Source organism: Lissotriton helveticus, chromosome 6 (genome assembly GCF_964261635.1).
Source record: "Lissotriton helveticus chromosome 6, aLisHel1.1, whole genome shotgun sequence".
NCBI lineage: Eukaryota > Metazoa > Chordata > Amphibia > Caudata > Salamandridae > Lissotriton > Lissotriton helveticus.
This window is the reverse complement of record NC_136067.1, coordinates 1,173,015,346-1,173,041,948: the sequence shown is the minus strand read 5'-3', so window position 1 is coordinate 1,173,041,948 and position 26,603 is coordinate 1,173,015,346. Positions and strand designations below refer to the sequence as shown.

Here is a 26,603-nt window from a genome sequence, read left to right as displayed (position 1 = left end):
GGCAGTTCACCCACCTCAACTATTACAGGACCTAATGTAAACTGGACCTTAGCTGAAGCTGTGTTTTTATCTTCATCCTCTTTTGCCATGGGTAGTGTGGTGGCCACTTCTTATATCCCTTCTTCAGCTAGTGCAACACCTAGCTTGGCCAGCAAACACTTGAGCAACCCCACCATGACCAGCAGGGTCAGGGGGCCTAATTGGCTTCTTTTCATGGAGTCTGCCTCCTGTGCAAAGTACAGTGCTTCCATGAACGCTAGCACCCAGCAGAGGCTCCTAACGGCTGTCATTGTCCAGAACCACATCCTGAGCTCTCCACTGAAAGGTGAATGGGGTATCTCAGAGGCTGTGGGTCCTTGGAGGCTCTTTAACTGTTCAGATGGGGGAAGCAACCACTTCATATGGCAGACATCCTTCCTCCACTCTTTCGTCTGTCAGTTCAGAGGTGACTCTCCTGACTCTCCAGGAAATCTTGGGGGTCAGGAGAGGCCTTGCCAGTGCCAACTTTGGGGTTCTCCCTTATTGGGATAGAATGCCCTTGGTCTCCTGCTAAGAGTGGCCTCCCTTTACCTTTCGCCCCTTTCTACTGGGGGCCTAAGTCTTTTAACCGTAGGAACAGGATCTCCAAGATACTTGGGTTGGGCAGCACTCTGGGCGACTGCCCCTTCTGGGTTCAGTACCTCTTCTGGGAGGTAATTGCCTAGTATGCAATCTAGGGTGAGGTCAGTACTGACCACCACCCTCTGCCAGCTAAGGGTACCCCCTCTCTCTAGGGACCCTAAGGCCACAGGTCTGGTTGTGACCTCCCCTTGGATTACTCTTATTCTCCTTACTTCTCCTGGCAAATACTGGTCTGGGGACCCTAACCTGTCAACCACTACGGTATGACTGGCACCGGTGTCTCTCAGGGCAGTGGTGGAGATACCATTCATCTGAATGGAGTGGAGGTGCTTGCTACCACCCTCAGGGATCACCAACTTACCACCTGGACCCCTTTCCCAGGTAAAGGTTATTAGGACTTCCTCATTTGAGGTGTCCTCTTCAGATGATACATTGGCCAGCCCAGTGGTAACCCTCTGTAGTGCCCTGCCTGCTGGAGGTCAATACACAGCCTGTTGTCTAAGAGTTTCTTTAGCCCTGGATCTTACTGGGCTTGCTAGAGGTGGGGTGGGTCTGGATCTTCTCCTTTCTAGCGTTTTGGGGTTCTGAGGGAGTCTCTCTGGAGGGCTTACCACCCTCCTCCTTTCCCTTTCATGGGCCTAACCCCTCCTGACAACTCCTCTTTCAGTATTCCTCCTATCAGGCCATTTCATTTGCCGCAAGTAGCATGAAGCATGCAAGAAACAGAGACAATACATTTTTGTCCTGGGATCAAATAAGTAGTTACATATCTTATTCTATAGTGTAACTTAAGCTCTTGTCCCTGGTACCCTTAAAAATTGTGATCCCTCCTCTAAGACGGGCAAGAGAGCCGTATGTAGTTGCCTAATCAAATCAAATTCAAATCAAAATAAGCTTTATTCGAAGTCACAAAGTGACTCATAAAAGCTACAGAAGTACATCCATGTCAATAATTTAAAATCGCTAAAGTACAACAATTCTTCTATATAAAAACAAGAATATTAAAAAGAATATTAAGAAACTATCATCACTGCACAATCACATAATTACTATTTACAACTGCTTCCTATAGTTAATAACGGCCAGCAACAAACGTGACATTACAGCACAAATAAAGATATTCAGTAGGATTTGCAGATAAATAAACGCCAGGCGGCATTGTCTAAAACACAACTGTAATAACAATGGTTTAATGTGTTTCCGTCTCAACCCTGAAAAATGTTTACAGAAAAGCACGGTATGCATGGTGTTCTGTGGTGAGGTATCATCACACGTGCAGTTCCCCAGGTCTGGTGACCAGTTGTTAGTAATAGGAAAGCTAATTAAGCGGTGGAAAATATCCAACCGAAACCTGTTTAACACAAACCTGTGACGTGGATTATACACATTGGCTAGATATGCTTGCATATAAGAACTAGTCAAAATCAATTGATTCCTCAGCACAGTTGGTTTACAGATTTCAGACGCTAGTCTGATTTCCTCCAGTAAGGAGATGCATTTCAGTTTCAAGGCTTTCCTTTGTACATTGACTAGGCTCTCAGGAAGATTCAAATATTCGGGATGGCCGAGGTCTGTCAGAAAGTTGTGCACATATTTGAGCCACGGGGTGATGAGGGCATATGATGATTTTTGGCAATCAACAATTATGGCTCGATTTAGAGTGGTGTGGTCTGATGACCATATTTTGTGCCATAATAGCACTGGCTGGATCCTGATCAAGTCTGCCATTTAGGGGGCACCTAGATCAGAGTGGGCTACTTTTCGGGAGAGCAAGGAGAGACCTAAAGAAAGCATTTTCTTCAAGCTGTAGTATATCAATCTTTCCATGCCCCCAAAGCTCATCCCCCTACATGGCAGAGGATCTACATTTGGCCTCATAAATTGTCATCATTTACTTCGGATGTTTAAAGCCAAGTTGTCTAGCAAAACTTAATAGAGCCATCGAGTTGCCTTGACTTAATTGCCCCTTGCCAATACGCCGATTGATTGAAGACAATGCCCAGATACGACAATGACTCTGTGTACTGAATTGTGGAGCCCTCAATAACAATGTCACAGCAACGAGTGGCCTTCTTCCCGACCTCCATCGCGAAGGTTTTGCCTATATTGATTTTTAGCCCAAGGTTTCGAATGAACTGAGCAAACTCGTCCACCAGACGCTGGAGGGCACTGGGAGTGCGGGCCATTAACACAGCATCATCGGCATAAAATAGCTCTGGTATAGGCCGGTGACCCACCTGAGGTAGGTCAGCACATTTGCTTGCCAGTGTGTCGCCTACGTTATTAATGGAGAGATTGAACAGTAAGGGGGCCATTACACATCCCTGGCGTACCCCTCTTCCTATTTTAACCCCTTGGCCACGGCGCTTCGGTGCTCGTGACGGAACCACGCCGTCATGAGCCACGGGCGGCCTGTGCTCATGACGGCGTGCTTCTGTCACGGCCCGCCCGCTCATTAATTCGCCTGCACAGGCGGGGAATTAATGCCACGTGGGCGGAGCGGCCGCAGCATGATGGAACCACGCGGTCATGAGCACACGCCGCCCGTGGCTCATGACGGCGTGGTTCTGTCATAAGCAGGCAAGGGGTTGAAAGGCTCAGTACAAGTGCCGTTAAGGCCATAGCGTTCTCAACCTCTGACTTGGGCGTACAAATCTCTAAGGAAGTTCACAATGGTGCAGTTCACGCCCATATTGGCCATGGTTACCCATAACTTATCATGAACTACCAAATCAAACACAGAAGATAAATCTATAAAAACTAAAAACAGATTGCCACCTTTCATATGCACATATTTGCCAATTACTAAATCTAGAATAATGGCCTGCTCTAAGATTTCCAGCCCAGCCCTAAACCCATACTGTAGGTCTGAGAGGATCTTATTTGTTTCAGCCCAGTCCTCAAGTCATCCTAAAAGCATGCCACCAGCCACCTTAACCAGGCAGCCCAAAAGAGAGATGGGCCTGTATTGCGCTGGGTTGTTACGATCACCCTTCTTGAATATGGGGACAATAAGCGACTCAGGCCAGGTGGATAAAAATCCCTGGTCTTGGCGGGCTTTAAAAAGCAAAGTAAGGATGTGGCCCCAGAGCTTAATATTACATTTAAACAGATCAATACATCTAGCCATAACTGTTTATACTTACCATGACAATATATTTATAGTTGATATTCTAGTAGGTCGGTATTCACAGCCTTGATATTTTGATACACAACCTCTTTGGATGATGTAGCAACCTACAATCAAAGGAGGATCATTGTTTCAGTTATCGTTTTGAGCTTTCAACGCTGTCTTATAGAATACTAATGCAAAAGGCCCACCTCTTTAGACGCTTTACCTCAAAATAAAATGCTGCTACCTATGCAGGTTGGTGTCACACCAATGTCATCTTGGGCCAAAACTAGGATCAGTAGGCTATGTGAAAGATATACATGTAAGACGTATGAGTGTCTTATTCATGAATCTCACATTTGCGTTTCTCTTCTCCTACATTGTTTTCATCTAACAAAAAACAAACCATAGCAGAGAACCTAATAACAAAATATTTAAAAAAACACCAATGTAGATTAAAATACAAAGGTGGGAGTACAGCATCAATGGAAGCTAACAATTAGCTGTCATTTCCATCAAGACAAGGAGCCACTGTGGTCCAACTATTCTGCTCAGTGACGTTTAGTTCACCGCATTGGAGCTCCAGAGAAAATATGAGTACCATCTGTCAAACTGTGCTGCAGCGCTCCTTATTTAGTCGCATGCCAGAATATTCTTAGTGATAATGATGCTAAATCTGTTCCTAACATAATGATCTCAGCAGACTTGCCAAAAGCGTATTTGTTAATCTTCCGGAAGAACTGACAAATTTGAGTCCAAAATGGTAGGAGTTCACTGCAGATTGCTAACTTGGGATATTCGTACCTTATGATTTTCATACCTATGGCAAGGCGAGATTTTTACCACTGGCTACATAACCACCTCGGTGTATGATCAAATCAAAATAACTCTTTTATAATGTTGCAACTTTGAGTGAGGTGTATGATTATTTTATGTCTCATGTATGTGTTGTTAGAGTTAATCTGCCAGTAACAACTCCTCTTTCAGTATTCCTCCTATTGGGCCATGCCATTTGCCGCAAGTAGCATGAGGCATGCATGAAACAGAGACAAGGGATTTTTGTCCTGGGATCAAATAAGCAGTTCCATATCTTATTCTATAGTGGAGCTTAACTTCTTGTCCCTGGTACTCTTGAAGATAGTGATTACTCCTCTAAGACGTGCAAGAGATCCATAATGGAGTTGCCTAATCACGAGTTACAGTGTCTTCTCTTTGGAAGGATCCTCATGAACTTATCTTCCTCTTACTGTTCCATGCATCGCAGTGACATCAATTGTCTACATAGGTCTTAAATTTACACCGGGAGGTGGCGTAGCGGAACGAGCAGGCTTCAAGCCTTAACTCCATACATGCTCTTTGCCACATTTCGCTTCATGTCTTGGGTGTTGTCTTGAAGAGCTGTATTTTTGAGAAAACGAGGTCCCATTTGGTAGTGCTACTGATACATGCAAACGTAACATTATGGTGAAATATTCCGCGAACTCTTAATCTGTTCCCGACTAAAAGCCCATGTATTCAGAGCACCTTGATACCTTTCATGGTCAAGAACACTTCACAAAACCTCCGGTATTCATTCATAAATCTGTCGTTCAATGTACAATATCTATTTTTTAGATGCATCTGAAGAACTAAAAAAGTCAACGGAGGAAAAGAAACGAAAGAAAACGAAGAAATGCAGACAAAGAAAGAAGAAACAGAAGTTGGGGGCACCTGCTTCTGCTGACATAAGTTGGTTGGCAGAGTTGCCATTCGTGAACACCGAAATTGGAACAATTTTTGAAAGTAAGTTAGACATTTTCTAAAATGTTTTTGCATTTCTGAAGCAAAAATAGTTGTCATTCGTATGTTTTTATAGTCTGGCATAGAGAAACACATTTTATTTGATTAGTTAAACGTGCCCAAAAAATAAATATCAAAACAAATACATAGCACTCCATTACAACAAAAGGGAATAATAGTAATTTGCTCTTAACACTTTTTTTGTTGGCAGTATCTCAAATTAGTCATTCTTTAATACACTAGCTGTTCATTTTTTACATTATGTCTTAATAATTTAGAGGGACAAAATAAAAGGTGTGGGTTTGTAAGCACAATACAAGATACAGTAAAAGGGATAGATGTACATGAGAAAGTCAACCTTTAAACACAAGTAATGACTTTGGGTAGCATTCAATTCCATCATTTTAGCTCTGCAGTGCCACTGTGTAAGGGGACCAACCATATCCGTATCAGACTTTGTTCACATCAGTTAGGAATGCAATGCTACCCAGAGGAATTTTCTGAGATTATCAAGAGGTTATAAATATTTGGTCTAAGCATTTCCATCTATAACTTTTTCTTTGTCTCTTTACCTTATATCCTATGAACATGTCTTCCTATCTGGCAGTCCTGCACAAACCATGTGAAGCTTCTTCTGCCATATTTTTATACTTATCGCTTTCTGTATCTTGTAAGCATCAAATAGTTCGGAACATTAGTGTCTGAAAAGTTTCAGATATCCGTCCATCATCTCCTTGTGTTTGCTTTGTTCGACCAAAGTTGGCAGGGTATGCCCAGACTTGGGTTACTTGCTCACTTTACCCATAGATTCAAACTAGCCTGGCTGATGAGGGTGTTACCCCGAAGCCTGTCCCAGAATGCTTGTTTTCGGTCCAGGGAAGACCAGACTTGGCAGTTCAGGCTAAACTGATCCCATGAGGTGCAGGATCATGACAGTTTTGCATATAGCTGGGTCTGAACTGGGGTGGTGAAGTGAGCTAAAGAATGATGATGGATTTAACCCAGATCTGTGACTGGGAGTGAGTGTTGGAAACGTTTCTGTGCTCCGGCCATCATCTCCTTGTTTTTGCTTCACCATTATTATGCCTGTACCATGCATGCCTTTACAACAAATTTTGTTCTAAAGACATGAATGATAATGGCATATGGGTGGTAAATGTTTTAAAAGTAAGTATTATTTATTTTAATTTTCTAAAGGCATATGCGTGGTAAACGTTTTCTGGGTAGGTACAGGCAATTACTACGTTATATATAGGTTTTTACAGGTTCGGGTGGGTATGGGTTTTTGGGTGGTAAGGGCATTTTAAGATTTTAGGTAGGGTATAGGATTTTGGGTGTTAAGGGCATTTTTAGGGTTTAGGGTGGGTATGGGTTTTTGGGTGGTAAGGGTATTTTTAGAGTTTAGGGTGGGTATGGGTTTTTGGGTGGCAAGGGGATTTTATATATGTATAGAGAGATATTCAAACATACATATACATGTATGCATCTGTGTGTGTGTGTATATTACCTACTGGCGGTCGCCAGTAGGTAGTTATAGTTAGGACCTAGTTTCCATAGGAAATCCGCAACATTCTATTTGGAATAACTTTGGCGCTGGTTCATGAATGTGCATGAAAGCCTCAAAGAAGATGGCCTGCTCAGCTCCGCTCCTTCCCTGAAAGTTTGGGGGTGATTTGTGAAGCGGGGGCCGAGAAAAAAGGGGGCCCCAAAATGTGTTTTCCCCATGCAATTTTCCATAGGGACCTTTCAGACGGGCTACAGCCTGAACTGCTGAACGGAATTACACAAAATTTGGCAAAAAGGTAGAGTTTGGTTTCGCAGATGACGCTTTTTGTTAAATGGTGCAAATCCGTGCAGTAGTTCCTGAGAAAATCAAAAGTAAAATCATAGATATATCTATGGACGAAGTACCGTCCGAGGATTACCCTTACGAGCACGAGCTGCATGCTAATTGGCTGTCAACTGTCTGTCAACACTCCAAACCAGGAAGTGTTGACAGCCATCTTGTGTCTCTGTAGAACCGAGGCACAAGAAAACTGAAAAACAAGTGCGCAAAAGACGCAAAGGGGGCAGGGTAGAAACACCCTGACCCCCTAGGCCTGCTCAGGGCGTCCCACAAGGACCCCCAAGGCCAAAACTTTAAAAAAAATATTTTTTAAATCGCAGGATGCACGTAGGATACGCGTATCGCGTGGGGAAAAAAACCCCGAAGCCCGCTTTAGTGCTAATTAGCCCCCGGGGGGGCCAAGTCCTGAGGGCAATGTAGTTTATTATAATGGGGGCCCAGAGGGGCCACCCCCTGGGGCGTTTTTTAAGATATATGTGCGGGGGGCTCACGGCTCCACCACAGTAAATGTATGTGTGGGGGGCTCTTAGGCCCCCCAAGCCCCGGGGACCACCACCCCCCGGGGCTTTAAAATATTAATTGAGGGGGGGCTCTGCGTCCCCCCAGCCCCGGGACTGCCACCCCCGGGGCTTCTTGAAAGTGTAGTTTTGTGTACCCTCTAAATCAGAAGGGAGCTTATACAGGCCTATTTTTAAAATTGTATTATTATATTTATATTTTATTTATTTGTGTACCCCCTTTGCAGCTCCTTAAACATTCTAACATATAATTTCTGCACGATCTTTTCTGTGTTGGACAACAGAGCGTTACCCCAGTGTGTTTGTCATCATATATGATATCTTTTTCCTCTTTTCTGTATTTGAACCTGGCATTTTTTTACAGTATTCTTCTACCTCTTATGCCAATCAGTTCTACAGTGTCGCGTCCGTTTGTTGCAGTGTTCTTAGCCTTGTTCTTTTGCTGACTTACCAGTTTGTGTACATGATCCGCCGTCCTATTTGTGCAGCCTTTTGTGTATCGTCTTTTATATCTGACCTTGGTTCTTTAGTGCTTGATCCAGTGTCCTGCACATACCAGTACATCTATAGACATGTACTTTACTCCTTTCTATTTCCCTCCACCCTAATTGACAACGTAATGGGGGGGACAAAGTAAGGGGCTGTGGTCGTCACTGTCTCAAGCTTGCAACACAGTAGGTAGGACACGGATTAAGAAACCCCGCCTCCACCACTCATGGACCCTCCTGCCCCTTGTTGCCACCTCCTTTGCTATGCCTTATCTATTAAATCTCTGCACTTGACCTGGTTCTCTTCCAGTGTCTTCTCCTCATAGTCCAAGCACATACAATCCATCATTTTATCTGTCCTTGCTCACTTTGTGTGTGTGGTGGTACCGCCACTAGATATTGCATATTATACACCACCTTGAGTGTACCCGCCCTCAAAACGCCTCCACTGGCCATTGTACATGCAGACTTTGGACCATCCTTTTCATCCATTTTTGCATCCTGAGATGTAACCTCCAACCTCTGTTCTTCACCTCCTACTTTTCCCTTTCAAATATTCAAATCCTCTTGGAAAGACCCTACCAACCCTTTAAGAGAAAAAGTAAGACGGTTCGGGAATCACTTTATATGTGATCTCTGTCTGCCATCCTAATACCCAATCATGAAATTAGATGCTTTGTACCATTCTATAATGCGCTTGAGTTGCACTGTTCATTCTTGTCTGGCTTTGTGTGTCATGACAATGAAAGGGACCATATTTCTGCAAATCCATACTAATATAATAAAGAGAGAGCCCAAACCTTTGAGGCGGGTAATCTCAGGAACCACAGCACCAATCACAACACCCAATACAGCGTTGGAAAGGGCAGTTGCAGCAGAAGGACATAGGCTATGCAGACGCCCACCATATACATTTAAAAGGTAAAAGAACCGTGCCAGCAAAGTAGTCCCTTGTGGGCGTGTCTGCGTTGTGCTGTGGGCGTGAAAAATGCTGGGGGCGTGTGGTACGTTCCGCCCTTCATGCCATGTCTCATATCGTGTGCTGTGGGCGTGTGCTGGGGGCGTGGGCGTGTGCGGGAAAAAAAAAGCGAGCATTGTGCCCAATATTTCATTGTTTTTTCTTCACAGGTTCTGTACATTCCAGCTCCGGGTGTCCACCCTGCTCCCTTTAAATACCCCATCACCACATAATCATAACCCACCCTTACTCCTTAAAATACCCCAACACCCTTAAACACTAACCCATCTTAACCCTATAAATATACCCTGTACCCCAAAACCCAAACCTATCCCTAAACCCTAAAAATACCCCTGTACCCCAAAACCCAAACCTAGCCCTGAACCCTTAAAATACCCCTGTACCCCAAAACCCAAACCTACCCCTGAACCCTACAAATACCCCTGTACCCCAAACCTAGCCCTGAACCATAAAAATAACCCTGTACCCCAAAACCCAAACCTACCCCAGAATCCTAAAATAACCCTGTACCCCAAAACCCAAACCTAGCCCTGAACCCTAAAAATACCCCTGTACCCCAAAATCCAAACCTAGCCCTGAACCCTTAAAATACCCCTGTACCCCAAAACCTAAACCTACCCCTGAACCCTAAAAATACCCCTGTACCCCAAAACCCAAACCTAGCCCTGAACCCTAAAAATACCCCTGTACACCTAGCCCTGAACCCTAAAAATACCCCTATACCCCAAAACCCAAACCTACCCCTGAACCCTAAAATACTCCTGTACCCCAAAACCCAAACCTAGCCCTGAACCCTTAAAATACCCCTGTACCCCAAAACCCAAACCTACCCCTGAACCCTACAAATACCCCTGTACCCCAAAACCCAAACCTAGCCCTGAACCATAAAAATAACCCTGTACCCCAAAACCCAAACCTACCCCTGAACCCTAAAATACCCCTGTACCCCAAAACCCTAACCTACCCCTGAACCCTAAAAATACCCCTATACCCCAAAACCAGCCCTGAACCCTAAAAATACCCCTGTACCCCAAAACCCATACCTATCCCTAAACCCTAAAACTACCCCTGTACCCCATAACCCAAAACCTAGCCCTGAACCATACAAATAACCCTGTACCCCAAAACCCAAACCTACTCCTGAACCCTAAAATACCCCTGTACCCCAAAACCTAGCCCTGAACCCTAAAAATACCCCTGTACTCCAAAATCCAAACCTAGCCCTGAACCCTTAAAATACCCCTGTACCCCAAAACCCAAACCTACCCCTGAACCCTAAAAATACCCCTATACCCCAAAACCCAAACCTAGCCCTGAACCCTAAAAATACCCCTGTACTCCAAAACCCATACCTATCCCTAAACCCTAAAACTACCCCTGTACCCCATAACCCAAAACTATATCTGAACCCTTAAAATACCCAAACACCCCAAAACATATACCTCAGTACCCCAAAACATATACCCCTATACCCATACTTACCTTATCCAAACATTAAAAAAAAAACATGCTTTTACCATTCATGCATTTACAACGAATTTCGTTGTAAATGTATGCGTGGTAAAAGCATACAAAATGTAATGCCATGCGTTATAATGGCATTGCGGAGTCATGGTACTTTCGTAATGAAAGTATGCGGAGTGATGGTATGCGGATAGAAAGTTGCAGAATAATGGGTGTTTACCCTCCCCCGGTAAGTACATTGGTGGCATGGCGGGCCACATCTCCAGCAACATACTCATATTTTTTCACCACCGATTTGAAAAATGCACAGGTCTCTCTCATTGATGGCCAGCACCGACATAAACTTTTAGACACACCTCCCGCCACAAGTTCTAGAATTGCGAACTTTAGAGCTGGGGAGCTATGTTTGAATCTCGGCATCAGCTCAACATCCTGTGATTCCAGGCAAATCGCTTTGTCTCCCCGTGCCTACCACAAATGAATGTGTTCTTCTGTAATGTAAATTGTGCTCATGCCATGTTGTCGAGTTCGCGCTATATAATATTGCTAGGAAAAATAAAGTAGGGAAACTCGAGTTCACACAGTACTGAACGCGCACTCTTAAGTGCATCAGCAGTGCACTGTGAATCGGAGCGTTTCACAGGCCTGTCACAGATAAGAAATGTTATCAAAACGAAATCCTACAAAACAATATACTACTGGCCGGCAGCAATTCACACCCGGACAACGTCAGGACGGGCTGCTAGTCTTAAATAAAGCACTTGACACAATGCATAGGGACACTGTATTTATTTATTGTATTTATTTATTGAATGTATTCATAATAATTTCCACTCAAGTTCACTTTGTACCTCTAAATTGTACCTCACTCTTGCAGATGTGTTGTGATGTAGGGATCTCAGTATATTAATCAGGTCATTATCTACCCCCGATTTTGACATTATGATCCATCGCTTCTCCCTATTCACACAATCGAAAGCGGCAGCTAGGTCCATAAATGCTAAATAGACCTTTGCCTTACTGGCCACTGTATATTTTGTTACCAGCAGATATAGATTCAGGCATTGGTCAGTGGTGGATCTACATGCCCGAAATCCATACTGCACATCCGAGAGAATATGATGTTCCTCTTCCCAACTCATCAGGCGGTTCAAGATGACTCTTCCCAAGACCTTCGCTGATACGTCTATCAGGGAGATGGGGCGGTAGCACTGGGGGTTATCCCTGCTCCCCTTTTTAACAATTGGCACTATTATGGCTGCCGACCAGGAGTGTGGTAATCCCGTAACTATAGCCTCGTTTATTACTCTTGTTAGGATAGGCCCCCACAGATCTACCTCACTTAAGAAGAGATCCGGCGGAATCCCATCCAGCCCTGGCGCCTTGTTACGAGTCAAACCCTTTATACCCTCCACTATCTCCTTCAGTGTGAATACTAGGGCCTCTCTGTCGCCCCCCCCATATACCATGTGTTCTTCGGCTCCGGTGGTTCCTCTGTTATACAAAACTCTAAAATGTTCCACCCACTGCTCCGGGAGTACATTAGACGTTATCTGTGGGCTATTACCATCCTGAAAGCAGGGGCTATTGACTATCTTCCAAAAGGCTGAAAGGTCTCTATTTTCAGCCGCTCCCCTGAGTTCTTCCCATGTCTCGGTCTGGATCGCATTCTTTCTCCGCCTTACTGCCTGTTTATAGGTTAGTCTACAGTGCATAACCTTTTTGGTGTCTCGTGGCTTCTGTTTGAGGTGAAGAAGGTGTAAATCAATGTGAATAAAGGTCTGCAATTTTGAATGTAAAATCCTCAAAAAATGTATAACTGAACTATCCGGACCTGGTCCCGCACTCATATTTTACGTCCATTGAGGCCACCCAGAGGGAGCTGTTGTGGCCTGGAGCACCTCGTATATCCCTCCAAAAATTGACCCTGGGGTGGTTTGACGGAGGCATAGCGCTCCCAGACATCCGTAAATACTACTGGGCTGCCCACCTCGCAGCCATCAATCAAGGCACATACTGTGACGGTAACTACCCAGGGTATGGCATGGATCGCTGGCTTTTGCCGGGGGGAAACTTCAAGGCGGCGCCCTATTCTAGGCCTGGTCGGTATCAACTCACTGGACCCACGCAACACTCGGTACAGCTGTGGCGCATTGTGCAGCGAAAGTTGGGATGGGCTGACAGCCTCACGATGGCTACCCCCCTGTGGGTCTCAGAGAAGTTAGGAACGCTGGGCCGCACCAAGGGGTTCCGAAACTGGGACCTCATCGGCATCTCCCGCATTCGGGACCTGTGGGGCCCGGAGGGCGTGGTGTCCTTCGCATCACTCCAACGCACGTACGAACTGGCCCACACAGAGTACTTCAGATACTTACAGGTTAGGCACTCCCTCCAGGCGAACATCCCTGCGGGAACACAGCCCCTTGCCTACTCCCCCTTGGAGGATAGACTCCTAGATGGCCACCTCCCCGAACACGCCATCTCACTCACATATAAAAAAAATCATTAACAACTCCCCAGACCTGCTGCTGCCCCTCAAAGGGAAATGGGAAGCGGATGGGCTGGAAATAGACTTGGAGGAATGGGGGAATGCACTTGCCTCCCTTAAGGAGGTAGCCATATCGGCCAGGCTGTGGCTAATTCAGCGGAAAAATCTGCACCGAGTATATCTCTCATGTACTAGACTGCAGCGAATGGGCCGGAGTGCGGATGGGCTTTGTAGGAGGGGATGTGGAGAGGTTGGGACATATTTCCGTATATTGTGGAAATGCCCACTGATTAGGAATTACTGGACCCGAGTGACCCGTTGTATGCAGGAGGTATGGGGGGTGGAACTACGAGTGGAAGCAAAGAGGTGCCTCCTAAACATCTGGGAACCCACAGATCTGCCACCACGGGGAAGGCTATGGGCGACACTGGGATTTACCATCGCTAAACGTAATTGCCAGGCATTGGGGGCCAACCGGACCTCCTAGATTGGGATCCTGGAAGACTGAGATTGACTGGTGTATGCTCCGGGAAGAAACGGTTTTTGTGGCACGTGGATGTCCGCGGAAATGGATAGAAGTGTGGTCCAACTGAAATGACTACAGAGGCAATATTTGCGAACCCCCCGAACTGTTCCAACTGACGAACCGCTCACATTGTAAAGGTATTGGGATGCACTATTCTGAACATCTTCTGCACTAAATGTATTATGTATGTAATGTGATTCCCCGAGATGCACATGTGAATGTTATTAGCCTGATAGTGATCACCGCCACCTACTGTATTTTTGTTAATAAAATAAAAAGAATAAAAAAACAAAATGTAGAACTTATTCAAATATCTGGGTCTGGATGTTGAGTTATGTAAGGATCTGCAAACTGGGGCATGAGGGCACGTCCTCCTGGAGACAACGATACGTTCAGATGTCTCCACTATCAACTTTCGATGCTACTTTCTGTGCCTACCATGGTGAAATATGAAAGAAGATTTGAGGAAGTTGACAACTTGGAACAAGATATAAAGTCTGTTTCCTGTAGGGTGTTTGGATTTGCAGGCTATTAAATAAGGTAAAAAGGAATTGTAAGTATGAGTTCGTAGAGGGAGCCTGAGAAACGTCAGCCACTGCAAGGAAGGCTGCAGAAGCGCAAACTACACACTCCCGACTCGGTGACGTGCTTACAAAAAATAACACGGGGCTCTTAAGAGGCCCTGTAATTGGAATAAGCAAGTTGCTATTTCATGTTGCTTAGCAACTTTGAAGAAGAATTAAAGTGGCTTTGTTAAGCTTTTTATTCTAAACGAATGCTAAATAAGGAAAAAAGGAATTGTAAAGTATGAGTCCGTAGAGGGAGTCTAAGAAACGTCAGCCACATGCAAGGAAGGCTGCAGAAGCGCAAACTACACACTCCCGACTTGGTGACGTACTTACAAAAAATAAGAACACAGGGCTCTTACGATGCCCTGTAATTGGAATGAGCAAGTTGACATTTCCTGTCGCTTAACTTGGAAGAAGAATTAAAGTGGCTCTGTATATGAAAGAAGATTTGAGCAAGTTGACAACTTGGTACAAGACGTAAAGTCTGTTTCCTGTAGGGTCTTTGGATTTCTAGCCCATTAGACAGAGTGGGAGTCCGAGTCCGGAGTGGGAGCCTGAGAAACGGCTACCACTTCCAAGGTAGGTAGCAAGTGCGCAAATTACCTACTCCTGACTCCGGGTGGTAGGGATGAAACGTATATGATATACGTATGTGGTCATTCAGGTTTACTGTACAACTTGATGCTGAAAATCAGTGTTCGAGTCTAGGAGTTGCATGCACATCCTGTTATTGTAGAATAATGATGTAATTTACGCGTGCCTGAAAATGTATTGTAAATATGGTGCTCATGTAAATAGCTGGTATAGTTTTGGGTTGATTTTGCGCTATATAAATATACTTTAAAAAAAAAAAAAAGAGGAATAGCCCACACTGACTGTCACAGGTAAGTTGGTTGCATACGCTATTTATAGCACAATGTAAAGTGGTAGGGTGGAGGAGCAGCATTTTACAAACATAATAAATACACAGACACAGATAGATAGTTGAAGTGGGTACCGGCACGTGTATTCAACTCCATTTTATTACGCTGTTGTTGGTAACAAGTAGAATAGCAATCATGATATCATATACAGATAAGTAATCATAACGGTTTATGACTTGTGTTGTACAAAGGTAGGAACATTGAATGTGAAATAATGTACAAAACATTCTATCGTAAAGGGTTTATGAGTTGTGGTGCACTGAAGTAGGTGCGGTTTGTGTGGAGCCTGTGATGATGCGTGGTTCAGGCAAAGCACACTGGTAAAAATTTAAGAAACCATCGCAATGGATCGCACACCGCTAGCCCCTCCTCCGGATCGCCCCTAGGCACTCTGGTACATGAAGTGCGTGAAGTTCGAAGAATGACTGTAAAGTTCGTGAGTGGTTCACCTGAGTAGGTGCAAGTATGTACTTGTTGTTCCCAAGAATCTCTAGACCCGAGACATGGCCCGGGTTTCGGGATATCTTCCCTCATCAGTAGAGAACGTATCTGGGGTGGAGAAGATGGGCGCCAAGTAACCTAGAGATCGGGGGAACAACAAGTATCTACTTGCACCTACATAGGTGAACCACTTACGAACTTTCAGTAACTCTTCGAACTTCAGGCACTGCACATACCAGAGTGCTTAGGGGCGACCCGGAGTAGGGGCTAGCGTGTGCGGTCCATTGCTGTTTTTTCTACATAAGGGCTCCCTTGAGCCTCCCAAGCTGACGAGCTTCTGGCTGGACGACGCACCTGCGTGCTGGGCAACGAGGCCCGTGACGGTTACGAGGCGGCCTTCTCTTCCACCCCTTTTGACTTTCTCTACTGATGAGGGAAGATATCCCGAAACCCGGGCCATGTCCCGGGTCTTGAGATCGGGGGAACAACAAGTATCTACTTGCACCTACATAGGTGAACCACTTACGAACTTTCAGTAACTCTTCGAACTTCAGGCACTACACATACCAGAGTGCTTAGGGGCGACCCGGAGGAGGGGCTGGAGGTGTGCGGTCCATTGCTGTTTTTTCTACATAAGGGCTCCCTTGAGCCTCCCAAGCTGGCGAGCTTCTGAACGACGCACCTGCGTGCTGGGCAACGAGGTCCGTGACGGTTACGAGGCGGCCTTCTCTTCCACCCCTATTGACTTTCTCTACTGATGAAGGAAGATATCCCGAAACCCGGGCCATGTCCCGGGTCTAGAGATCGGGGGAACAGCAAGTATCTACTTGCACCTACATAGGTGAACCACTTCCGAGCTTTCAGTAACTCTTCGAACTTCAGGTACTGCACATACCAGAGTGCTTAGGGGCGACCCGGAGGAGGGGCTAGCGGTGTGCGGTCAATTGCTGTTTTTTCTATATAAGGGCTCCCTTGAGCCTCCCAAGCTGACGAGCTTCTGGACGACGCACCTGCGTGCTGGGCAACGAGGCCCGTGACGGTTACGAGGCGGCCTTCTCTTCCACCCCTATTGACTTTCTCTACTGATGAGGGAAGATATCCCGAAACCCGGGCCATGTCCCGGGTCTAGAGATCGGGGGAACAGCAAGTATCTACTTGCACCTACATAGGTGAACCACTTACGAACTTTCAGTAACTCTTCGAACTTCAGGCACTGCACATACCAGAGTGCTTAGGGGCGACCCGGAGGAGGTACAAAACATTCTATCGTAAAGGGTTCATGAGTTGTGGTGCACTGAAGTAGGTGCGGTTTGTGTGGAGCCTGTGATGATGCGTGGTTCAGGCAAAGCACACTGGTAAAAATGTAAGAAACCATCGCAATGGATCGCACACCGCTAGCCCCTCCTCCGGATCGCCCCTAGGCACTCTGGTACATGAAGTGCGTGAAGTTCGAAGAATGACTGTAAAGTTCGTGAGTGGTTCACCTGAGTAGGTGCAAGTATGTACTTGTTGTTCCCAAGAATCTCTAGACCCGAGACATGGCCCGGGTTTCGGGATATCTTCCCTCATCAGTAGAGAACGTATCTGGGGTGTAGAAGATGGGCGCCAAGTAACCGTCACAGGCCTCGTTGCCTAACAGGCTTCGCAGGTGCGTCTCCAGCAGCTCGTCAGCTTAAAAGGCTCAAGGGAGCCCGAATAGAAGAAACCACCGCAGTGGATCGCACACCGCTAGCCCCTCCTCCGGATCGCCCCTAGGCACTCTGGTACATGAAGTGCGTGAAGTTCGAAGAATGACTGTAAAGTTCGTGAGTGGTTCACCTGAGTAGGTGCAAGTATGTACTTGTTGTTCCCAAGAATCTCTAGACCCGAGACATGGCCCGGGTTTCGGGATATCTTCCTCCATCAGTAGAGAACGTATCTGGGGTGGAGAAGATGGCCGCCAAGTAACCTAGAGATCGGGGGAATAACAAGTATCTACTTGCACCTACATAGGTGAACCACTTACGAACTTTCAGTAACTCTTTGAACTTCAGGCACTGCACATACCAGAGTGCTTAGGGGCGACCCGGAGTAGGGGCTAGCGTGTGCGGTCCATTGCTGTTTTTTCTACATAAGGGCTCCCTTGAACCTCCCAAGCTGACGAGCTTCTGGACGACGCACCTGCGTGCTGGGCAACGAGGCCCGTGACGGTTACGAGGCGGCCTTCTCTTCCACCCCTTTTGACTTTCTCTACTGATGAGGGAAGATATCCCGAAACCCGGGCCATGTCCCGGGTCTAGAGATCGGGGGAACAACAAGTATCTACTTGCACCTACATAGGTGAACCACTTACGAACTTTCAGTAACTCTTCGAACTTCAGGCACTACACATACCAGAGTGCTTAGGGGCGACCCGGAGGAGGGGCTGGCGGTGTGCGGTCCATTGCTGTTTTTTCTACATAAGGGCTCCCTTGAGCCTCCCAAGCTGGCGAGCTTCTGGACGACGCACCTGCGTGCTGGGCAACGAGGCCCGTGACGGTTACGAGGCGGCCTTCTCTTCCACCCCTATTGACTTTCTCTACTGATGAAGGAAGATATCCCGAAACCCGGGCCATGTCCCGGGTCTAGAGATCGGGGGAACAGCAAGTATCTACTTGCACCTACATAGGTGAACCACTTCCGAACTTTCAGTAACTCTTCGAACTTCAAGCACTGCACATACCAGAGTGCTTAGGGGCGACCCGGAGGAGGGGCTAGCGGTGTGCGGTCCATTGCTGTTTTTTCTATATAAGGGCTCCCTTGAGCCTCCTATGCTGACGAGCTTCTGGACGACGCACCTGCGTGCTGGGCAACGAGGCCCGTGACGGTTACGAGGCGGCCTTCTCTTCCACCCCTATTGACTTTCTCTACTGATGAGGGAAGATATCCCGAAACCCGGGCCATGTCCCGGGTCTAGAGATCGGGGCAACAACAAGTATCTACTTGCACCTACATAGGTGAACCACTTACGATCTTTCAGTAACTCTTCGAACTTCAGGCACTGCACATACCAGAGTGCTTAGGAGCGACCCGGAGGAGGGGCTAGCGGTGTGCGGTCCATTGCTGTTTTTTCTACATAAGGGCTCCCTTGAGCCTCCCAAGCTGACGAGCTTCTGGACGACGCACCTGCGTGCTGGGCAACGAGGCCCGTGACGGTTACGATGCGGCCTTCTCTTCGACCCCTATTGACTTTCTCTACTGATGAGGGAAGATATCCCGAAACCCGGGCCATGTCCGGGTCTAGAGATCGGGGGAACAACAAGTATCTACTTGCACCTACATAGGTGAACCACTTACGAACTTTCAGTAACTATTCGAACTTCTGGCACTGCACATACCAGAGTGCTTAGGGGCGACCCGGAGGAGGGGCTAGCGGTGTGCCGTCCATTGCTGTTTTTTCTACATAAGGGCTCCCTTGAGCCTCCCAAGCTGACGAGCTTCTGGACAACGCACCTGCGTGCTGGGCAACGAGGCCCGTGACGGTTACGAGGCGGCCTTCTCTTCCACCCCTATTGACTTTCTCTACTGATGAGGGAAGATATCCCGAAACCCGGGCCATGTCCCGGGTCTAGAGATCGGGGGAACAACAAGTATCTACTTGCACCTACATAGGTGAACCACTTACGAACTTTCAGTAACTCTTCAAACTTCAGGCACTGCACATACCAGAGTGCTTAGGGGCGACCCGGAGGAGGGGCTAGCGGTGTGCGGTCCATTGCTGTTTTTTCTACACTGGTAAAAATGTGTTTCGACTATTGAATTTTGCCTTAACAAGGGCACGTGGTGATTATTTACGGTGTACTAAGTTAGTGGTGTGTCTGGTGTTTATCATGTGCTCACCCTGCGATGATGCGTGGTCTGAGTGGGCTGCACTTAAACCATTTACTGTTGCATACTGGACTATATGAACTTTGAGGGGAGGGGGGAACTAGCATCAATGGTTATCAATTCCTCTGTAAATTAGGTCTACTGATTGCTCTCCATATCAAATTAAACGATTGCATTTCACATAGTGCATTCTAACTTTCTCAAAATGGGTACGTATGTCTGATGGCGATGTTGAAGGTGATGTCCCAGAATTACTTGGTATTGCTGTTGGTGGAGGTACATTTTGCCGCAATTTTCTACATTCTTTTTTATCATAGTTCACAGAATGCAATGATTGAAGGAGCTTGTGCGTACTAGCAGTGTAACAGCACTATTTTTTTCTCTGCTTTAAATGAATCGAGGCTGAATTTAATTCTGTCTGTAGTGTAGATTAAAAGGTAAATTGAAGTTGTGAGCCCTACTGTGCACAATGTATATGGAAGCTAGTAGTCAGAACAGTTATAGAACAATGCTTTTTTTCACTTTTTTTTAACAAAATCTGGAAACATATAGTATAATTGTCTCGGCATTGAATAAACCAAGGTTGAATTTCGTACTATCTATAGTGTAGATGTAAAGGTAAATTGAAGTTGCAAACCTTGCTGTCCATCTTAGGGTGGAGTGCATCATCAGCAATCATAGTAGAAGTGGAAGATCGAACAAGTATGCTACGTGCATTTGATTATTCAACTATAAGTGATATAAAAATATTTTTGAAGGAAGCATACTAAAGTGATTTTGTGTAGGTTTTATAGGTGTTATACTTAGTTTGGTTTCCACTGAGTTAGTGGTACCTGAAACAACAAGGTTCTGTGGACCTTGCGATGATGTGTGGTCCGGGCAGGACATACTGATAGAAATTATTTTTGTCTTGTGAATTCTGGCTTAGTAAGGGCAAGTGGCGATTTTGTGTAGGTTTGAGGGAGGTTACTTTATTTGGTACTGCACTTTATACGTAATGAATGAAGAATCAGTTCAATTCTGCCTGAATACGGCCATGTGGTGATGGCAGGAGGCAACGGTTAGCAAGAGCCCATGACTACGTGACATTGATTACAGCTGCACAATATTGGTAAGTTAGTGTGTGTGAACGCAGCAATGATAAGTGGTGGAAAGAGTTAGTGGCACCTGAAGCAACAAAGTTCTGTGGAGTCTGCGATGATGCGTGATCCAAGCAGGACGCACTGGTAGCAAAGTCTTTAAAATCAAGTTTTCTAATAAATATAGGTTGTCCATTCACAGAAGTAAGTTGAAGTATATCTTCAAAAAGTATGATATATTTTCTTCTAAATAAGTCATCTCATTCAATATGGTCACCTGGCGATGATTTCTGGTGCCCTGAGTTAGTAATACCTTTGGCGCTGAGCTTGAACATACCCTGTGATGATGCGTGGTCGGGGGAGAGGCACGGTAATTGAAGTAATGTCTTTTGTCGATTGAATTCTGCATCAATTCCATTTAAAAGGGACTGTATGTTTCACTGTGACATAAAAATGTTCACTCTTCTTTGCAATGATTTATGGTGCACTGAGTTAGTAGTATCTTTGGCGCTGAGCTTGTACGTTCCCTGCGATAATGAGTGGTAAAGGGGGGACCGCATTCTGACCAATGTCTTTTCTCTATTGAATTCTACTTGCATACGGCTATGTGGCAATGAATTATGTGGCAATGAATTATGGTGCACTGAGTTAGTAGTACTTTTGGGACTGAGCGTGTACGTAACCTGCGATGATGCGTAGTCCGGGCAGGCCGCACTGGCCACGTGGAGATGACTTGTGGTGCAGTGAGTTAGTGGTACCTGAAGAACTCAGCGTGTGCTCATCCTGCGATGATTTGTGGTTCGGGCGGGTCGCACTGTTAGAATGTCTCTTGGCTATTGGAATGAATCATGTACAATCGCCATTCCACCTGAATCTTGAGCCCTCACAATGTAGATCGAAGGCAGGTGGCAGCACAGATATTGACAAATGATTTTTTTGTTACAGTTAACAAAAGCTGAGGACACAGTACAATTGTCTCTGCCTTAAACAAATCGAGACTGAATTCAATGTTGTTTGTAGTGCTTCTCCGCTTCTGGTATCAAGTAGTGAACTCTGTTGATCGCAGTGTATATTTGAAGGCAGTACTTAGTACAGACATTGAGCAACGTTTTTTGTGGCATCCATTAACAAAATTGTCTCTGCCTTACATAAATCAAGGCTAACTTGAATGCTGTCCGTAGTGGAGATGGAAAGCTCAATTCAAGTTGTGAACCCTGCTGTCCGCAGTGTAGATTGAAGGCAGTTGTTGACACAGACATAGACGAATGCTTTTTGTCACTTATTTAAAGAAAATGTGAAGACATATAGTAGAATTGTCTCTGCATTACATAAATGAAGGCTGAATTTCGTACTGTTGAAACTTTAAGAAAATCTGAGGGCATAGTGCAATTGTCTCTGTTTTAAATAAATCAAGACTGAATTCCATGTTTTCTGTAGTGCTGGTGCTCGTGGTATCTAGTTGTCAACTCTACTGACCGCAGAATATATTGAAGGCAGTTCTCAGCACAGATACTGAAGACAAGTTTAGATCCAAAGCTGAATTCAAGTTGTGAACCCTGCTGTCCACAGTGGAGATGGAAGGCACTAGTCAATACAGACATAAGTCTGCGGTGGTGTGGCGGTGAGTTCGCAATCGGCCTGTTTTGAGGAAGCACGCAGTCATGGCGGCAGCCACGTGGCAGGGTGCGGACCTTCGCTGCGACGCAGTCTCTTCTTTTTGCAGAAGTGAACCACGCCCAAGGCGTAGACTAATTATTATACTGGGCTCTATTGAGGGCCTGTAATTGGAATTAGAATTAGAATAAGAATTGGCAAGCACATCTATCGAAGGCAGCAGACGCGCAAATTACCCACTGCCTTGTTGGGGAAGTAGTTACCAAAAAATGATTATTATTATCAAAGGAAAAAAAGGAAACTGCGCACACAAAACAGTCTGCAACTGGAACAAATAAACAACAAAAAAATTAACGGCGGGAGCAACGGTGCTCTTGTTTGCGCCTGCAAATCAAATCAATGGACTGTTCTCCATAACATAATGTTTCTTTGCAAAATTTGCAAAGAATAATAAGGTCTGCAAAATGGGGACGGATGTCCGGATGCGGAGCTGATGGTGCTGTGGAAGTGCTGGCTACAGCTGGAGGAGGGTCTTTCCGCAGCCTGTCTCATGCAACTCTCGCATAATTGTGTGGATGAAGAGTCTTCACATGTTTTACCATGCTGGCAGTTTCAAATAATTAGGAAAAACAGGACATTCTATAGTATCTTTAGTTGCGTTGAACGAATCTTCATAGCTCTGAAAATCTCCAAGTAATTCCTATTCTAAACGCCACGGCTTGAAGAGTTGCAAAAGAGCTAAATAGTAAAATTCCCTTTTGTCAGGAGTATCGCAACTCAGTTTTCGGTGATTAATCAAATGTCCTTTTCTTTGTTTCACCAAACATCCTTCAGAACCAATCACAGCATATATACCATTATTGATGTTTTCTGTAATATTCCGTTTAAAAGTATAGTTTTGCAGCACTTCATAGAGACAAATGTTCTCAAGATGATGACTTCTATTTCGATAATATGTATCCAACTTATTTGTTTTTACAATATCTGTACTTTCTGGCTCTTTTTCAGCTAAATATTCAATTTCTTGTACAGATTTAAGTACTCGATTTCGCGTGGCAGCAAGACCTAGACTCACCCAAATAATTGTTCTAGATTTGGAGATCTACTACAATTTACTCCTGTAAAAGGACAACCAGTATTTAAAACACTTGCGCATGAAGATACCAGAACGTCTTTGGGTAGCATTGGAAATGTTAACATTTGGTCATAGCTTGAATATAAGGAACTTATTACAAATATGCGACAAGCAAATGATGTTGATTATGGAACTATTCTACAAGATATAAGAATTGGACAAGTGACTGAACATGGCAAAGAAGCTTTACAGAGATGATTACTTTCCAATTTGTTTCCAAATGAAAATATCGTTCCTGAGAAAATATATATGAGATTCACAGAAAACAAATCTGTAATCTGGTTAATAGCAACATTGCATGAGTGTTCTATATTCAATGAAGAAATTTTAAAGTTGGAAAATTAAGAAATTATGAAATTGGAAGCTATTGATAAAATAGAGCATGAATGAATCACTACTATTTTGACAGAAAAGTTGAAGAGGAAATTGGATTCTTTAGAGAAATTGATATCTAAAACTGCTGGTTTTGAAAAGAATCTATATGCATGTATAAACTGTCGGGTAATTTTACGACGTAATTTGAATGTGGTAAAAGGTTTAGTAAATGGAGCAATGGGTAAAGTTGTTGATTTAGTTAATTATCTAAATAGAGATGGTATTGAATTTTTGAAAATCAAATTTGATCAAATTGAAGAAGTACAACAATTTAGTCGTTGTTCAGCTCGGTTTTTGCAAACGTCTTAAAATGTCTGCTTCGGGCTGTTGACTTATGTAAGAAACTGCAAACAGTGTCAATATCTGGGACATTATCAGTGTCAGCATCTATTCTTGGAATGTTGAGCTATTGATTAACATGTGTCCTCCTGCCTACCCCGCCAACACCTGTGGTTGTTTCATGTTATTATTTATTTCACATACGCATTGACAACTCTATCTTACACATACTTACTCCATTATCAAACTTGTGTGTGAATAGAAACAATGGAGTCGATGCCCACACAGAACAAAAAAAAAGAAGAGGATGAGTGACTTTACTTGAACTTGAAAGTCTTCTTCAAATAAACACTACTTATGATAATCCGGACAGAACACTAGATGGCAGGAGTATGCAGAACATGTAATTTTACAGCTGGCATGCGATCACATCTTTACTTTCTTAATACATACATTTGTTACATTTGTAACCTGAAAAGGGTAAGTAAGATCTTGCATTCGTTTTGATACATTCAAAGTGGACCCATCAGCAGCATTCTAAATATTGAGCCTGTTGGGAAGAAAGTGAAAATGTATTTGTTACTCTATTTGAATTGTATAAAGGTCAATAGATTTTTGTTATGCTAACTTAAATTTATTTACATAGTAAACATAGTGAACTGTCCTCAGTCAGTGGCAAAGTGGTGTTGAGTCCATTACTACGAAGGGTGCAGGGTGCATAGCCAGCGAACCAACATGGTGGACGCAACTCAGAAAAGATCTCTACCATAAAGTTTTCTGTAATAATTGCTGAAGCTTTTTGGTTGTAGACACCACAATACTTTTCAACAGACTCTAAATGTAAAAAAGATGTACATTAGTACATCATAATAGCAATGCTAACCATTTAAAACTTAATTTGCAACATATTGTACATGTTTCCAAGTGTTTTCAAATCAAGGAAATGAGACAGTCACAACTGTTCCAAAGAAATTGTAATGGCTAGACAACGAACATAATTGAAAATTCACAAACATAATGAAAATAATATTAACAATAACAATTGTTCGCAATAGGATTGGGGTTGAAAAGCAATCGTAGGTTTCAGAGCAACCGCGTTAGGACGATAGTATTGGTCAGACAAAATCATATACGAATAGCAATATGCTTCCGACGGGCACTATAGATTCGTTCGGTAGACGTTCACAAACGTCATCCCTAAAAACCCTCTTTGCTATTTACGAGTATTGTAAAGAAGTAAGCGATTAAGATAAAGTAATGTATCTTTAAGAAATTAAGATTTAAAAAAACATAAAGGAAGTATCATTACCAGCATGCAAAAAACACCACAATTGTAGCTGTCCTGTTGCTTTTGGTTACATTCTACGACTAACTGCCATTGGTCATAGTCGGGCGCTTCAATTGCTGTAGGAAAACCATTTGGAGACATACAAATGGTTATGTTAAATATTTTGCTGTAAAGGGGGCGTGGCTTGACGACCGCCGAGCATGGACGCCTGAGTCCCGAGCTCCGTGCTGACCTCGGCGTTTATCCTGGATAAAGCATTCCCCCGACGGCGCTGACGACCCTGCGTGGTACCTCGGTGCAGCGAAGCACCTGGGCAGTGATCGGGAGCGGAAAGAGGGTCCTGGTGGCGGCAGGCCCAGAGGACCGCGGGCTCCGCCCACGGCGGCCGGCCATCTTGCTCGCGGCCCGGAGAGGCCAACTGATCCCCGGCCTCGCGTGGTGAGGGGCCGCGGAGGTGACCGCGCTTCAGGGGTCGGGCGGAAGCCGATCCTTGCCCACGGACTGCACCCTGCCACACACTGGAACGGGCGCCCGGCTGAGTAGGCGCCCGTGGATAATTGCGGCAACCGGAGCTGAAGCTGGTGGGGACTTGGAGGTGGGGCCCGGTGAGCTGTGCCACGGCCCCATCGCCCCTGGCCCTCGACGGAGGTGCGGTAACCGGAGGAGGGCGGCGCTCTGATGCGGCCCTAACTTAGCGCCATTCTACCTGAGGAGCGGTATCGACTGGGGACCTGGCTGGCTGTTGTGTTTGCGGCTCGGCTGGTGGCCTTGGGGCAGTACCCGGCCTGGAGGGGGTGGCTGAAGCGCCTGAGACAGCGCGAGGTGCTCCGTGATCTGAGGGAGGCTGAACGGTGGACCACCATATGGGCGGTTGGTGCACTGTCAGGTTGCCCCACAAGTCTTACCTTTGCTTGTGACGCGATTCCGCAGAGACGACAAGAGCACCCGTCCCTGTACCCACCTGACCCTCGTGGAAGACAATACCCAGCAGGGATGAGATGGACGCAGGGATGGGAGCCAGGGTGTAGGGTTAAGGATGGCGTGGAGCTGGCGGGGCGTCCCGGTGTCAACTGGAAACCAAAGAAGATAGATCAGAAACTGAAGCAGACCCAAAAAGGAACCACCCCCACATACACACACAGGACTAGCTACCCCCTGAGGACTCACCAAAGCTCCCGGGAAGAAAGGTCCCCAGATGAGTACAGCTCCGGATGTGAATAGCGAGGTAAAGCG

General features: G+C 45.3%; 1 protein-coding gene across 1 annotated transcript in view; it reads left to right on the top strand.

The window, feature by feature from the left end:
* The window catches only part of LOC144762633 (uncharacterized), a 676,873-nt gene that overhangs the window by 52,648 nt on the left and 597,622 nt on the right, over positions 1 to 26,603 (top strand). The window contains exon 2 of the mRNA XM_078647868.1: positions 5,348 to 5,515. Within this exon, the coding sequence (XP_078503994.1) occupies positions 5,348 to 5,515 (168 nt within the window). The remainder of the gene's footprint in view (positions 1 to 5,347; positions 5,516 to 26,603) is intronic.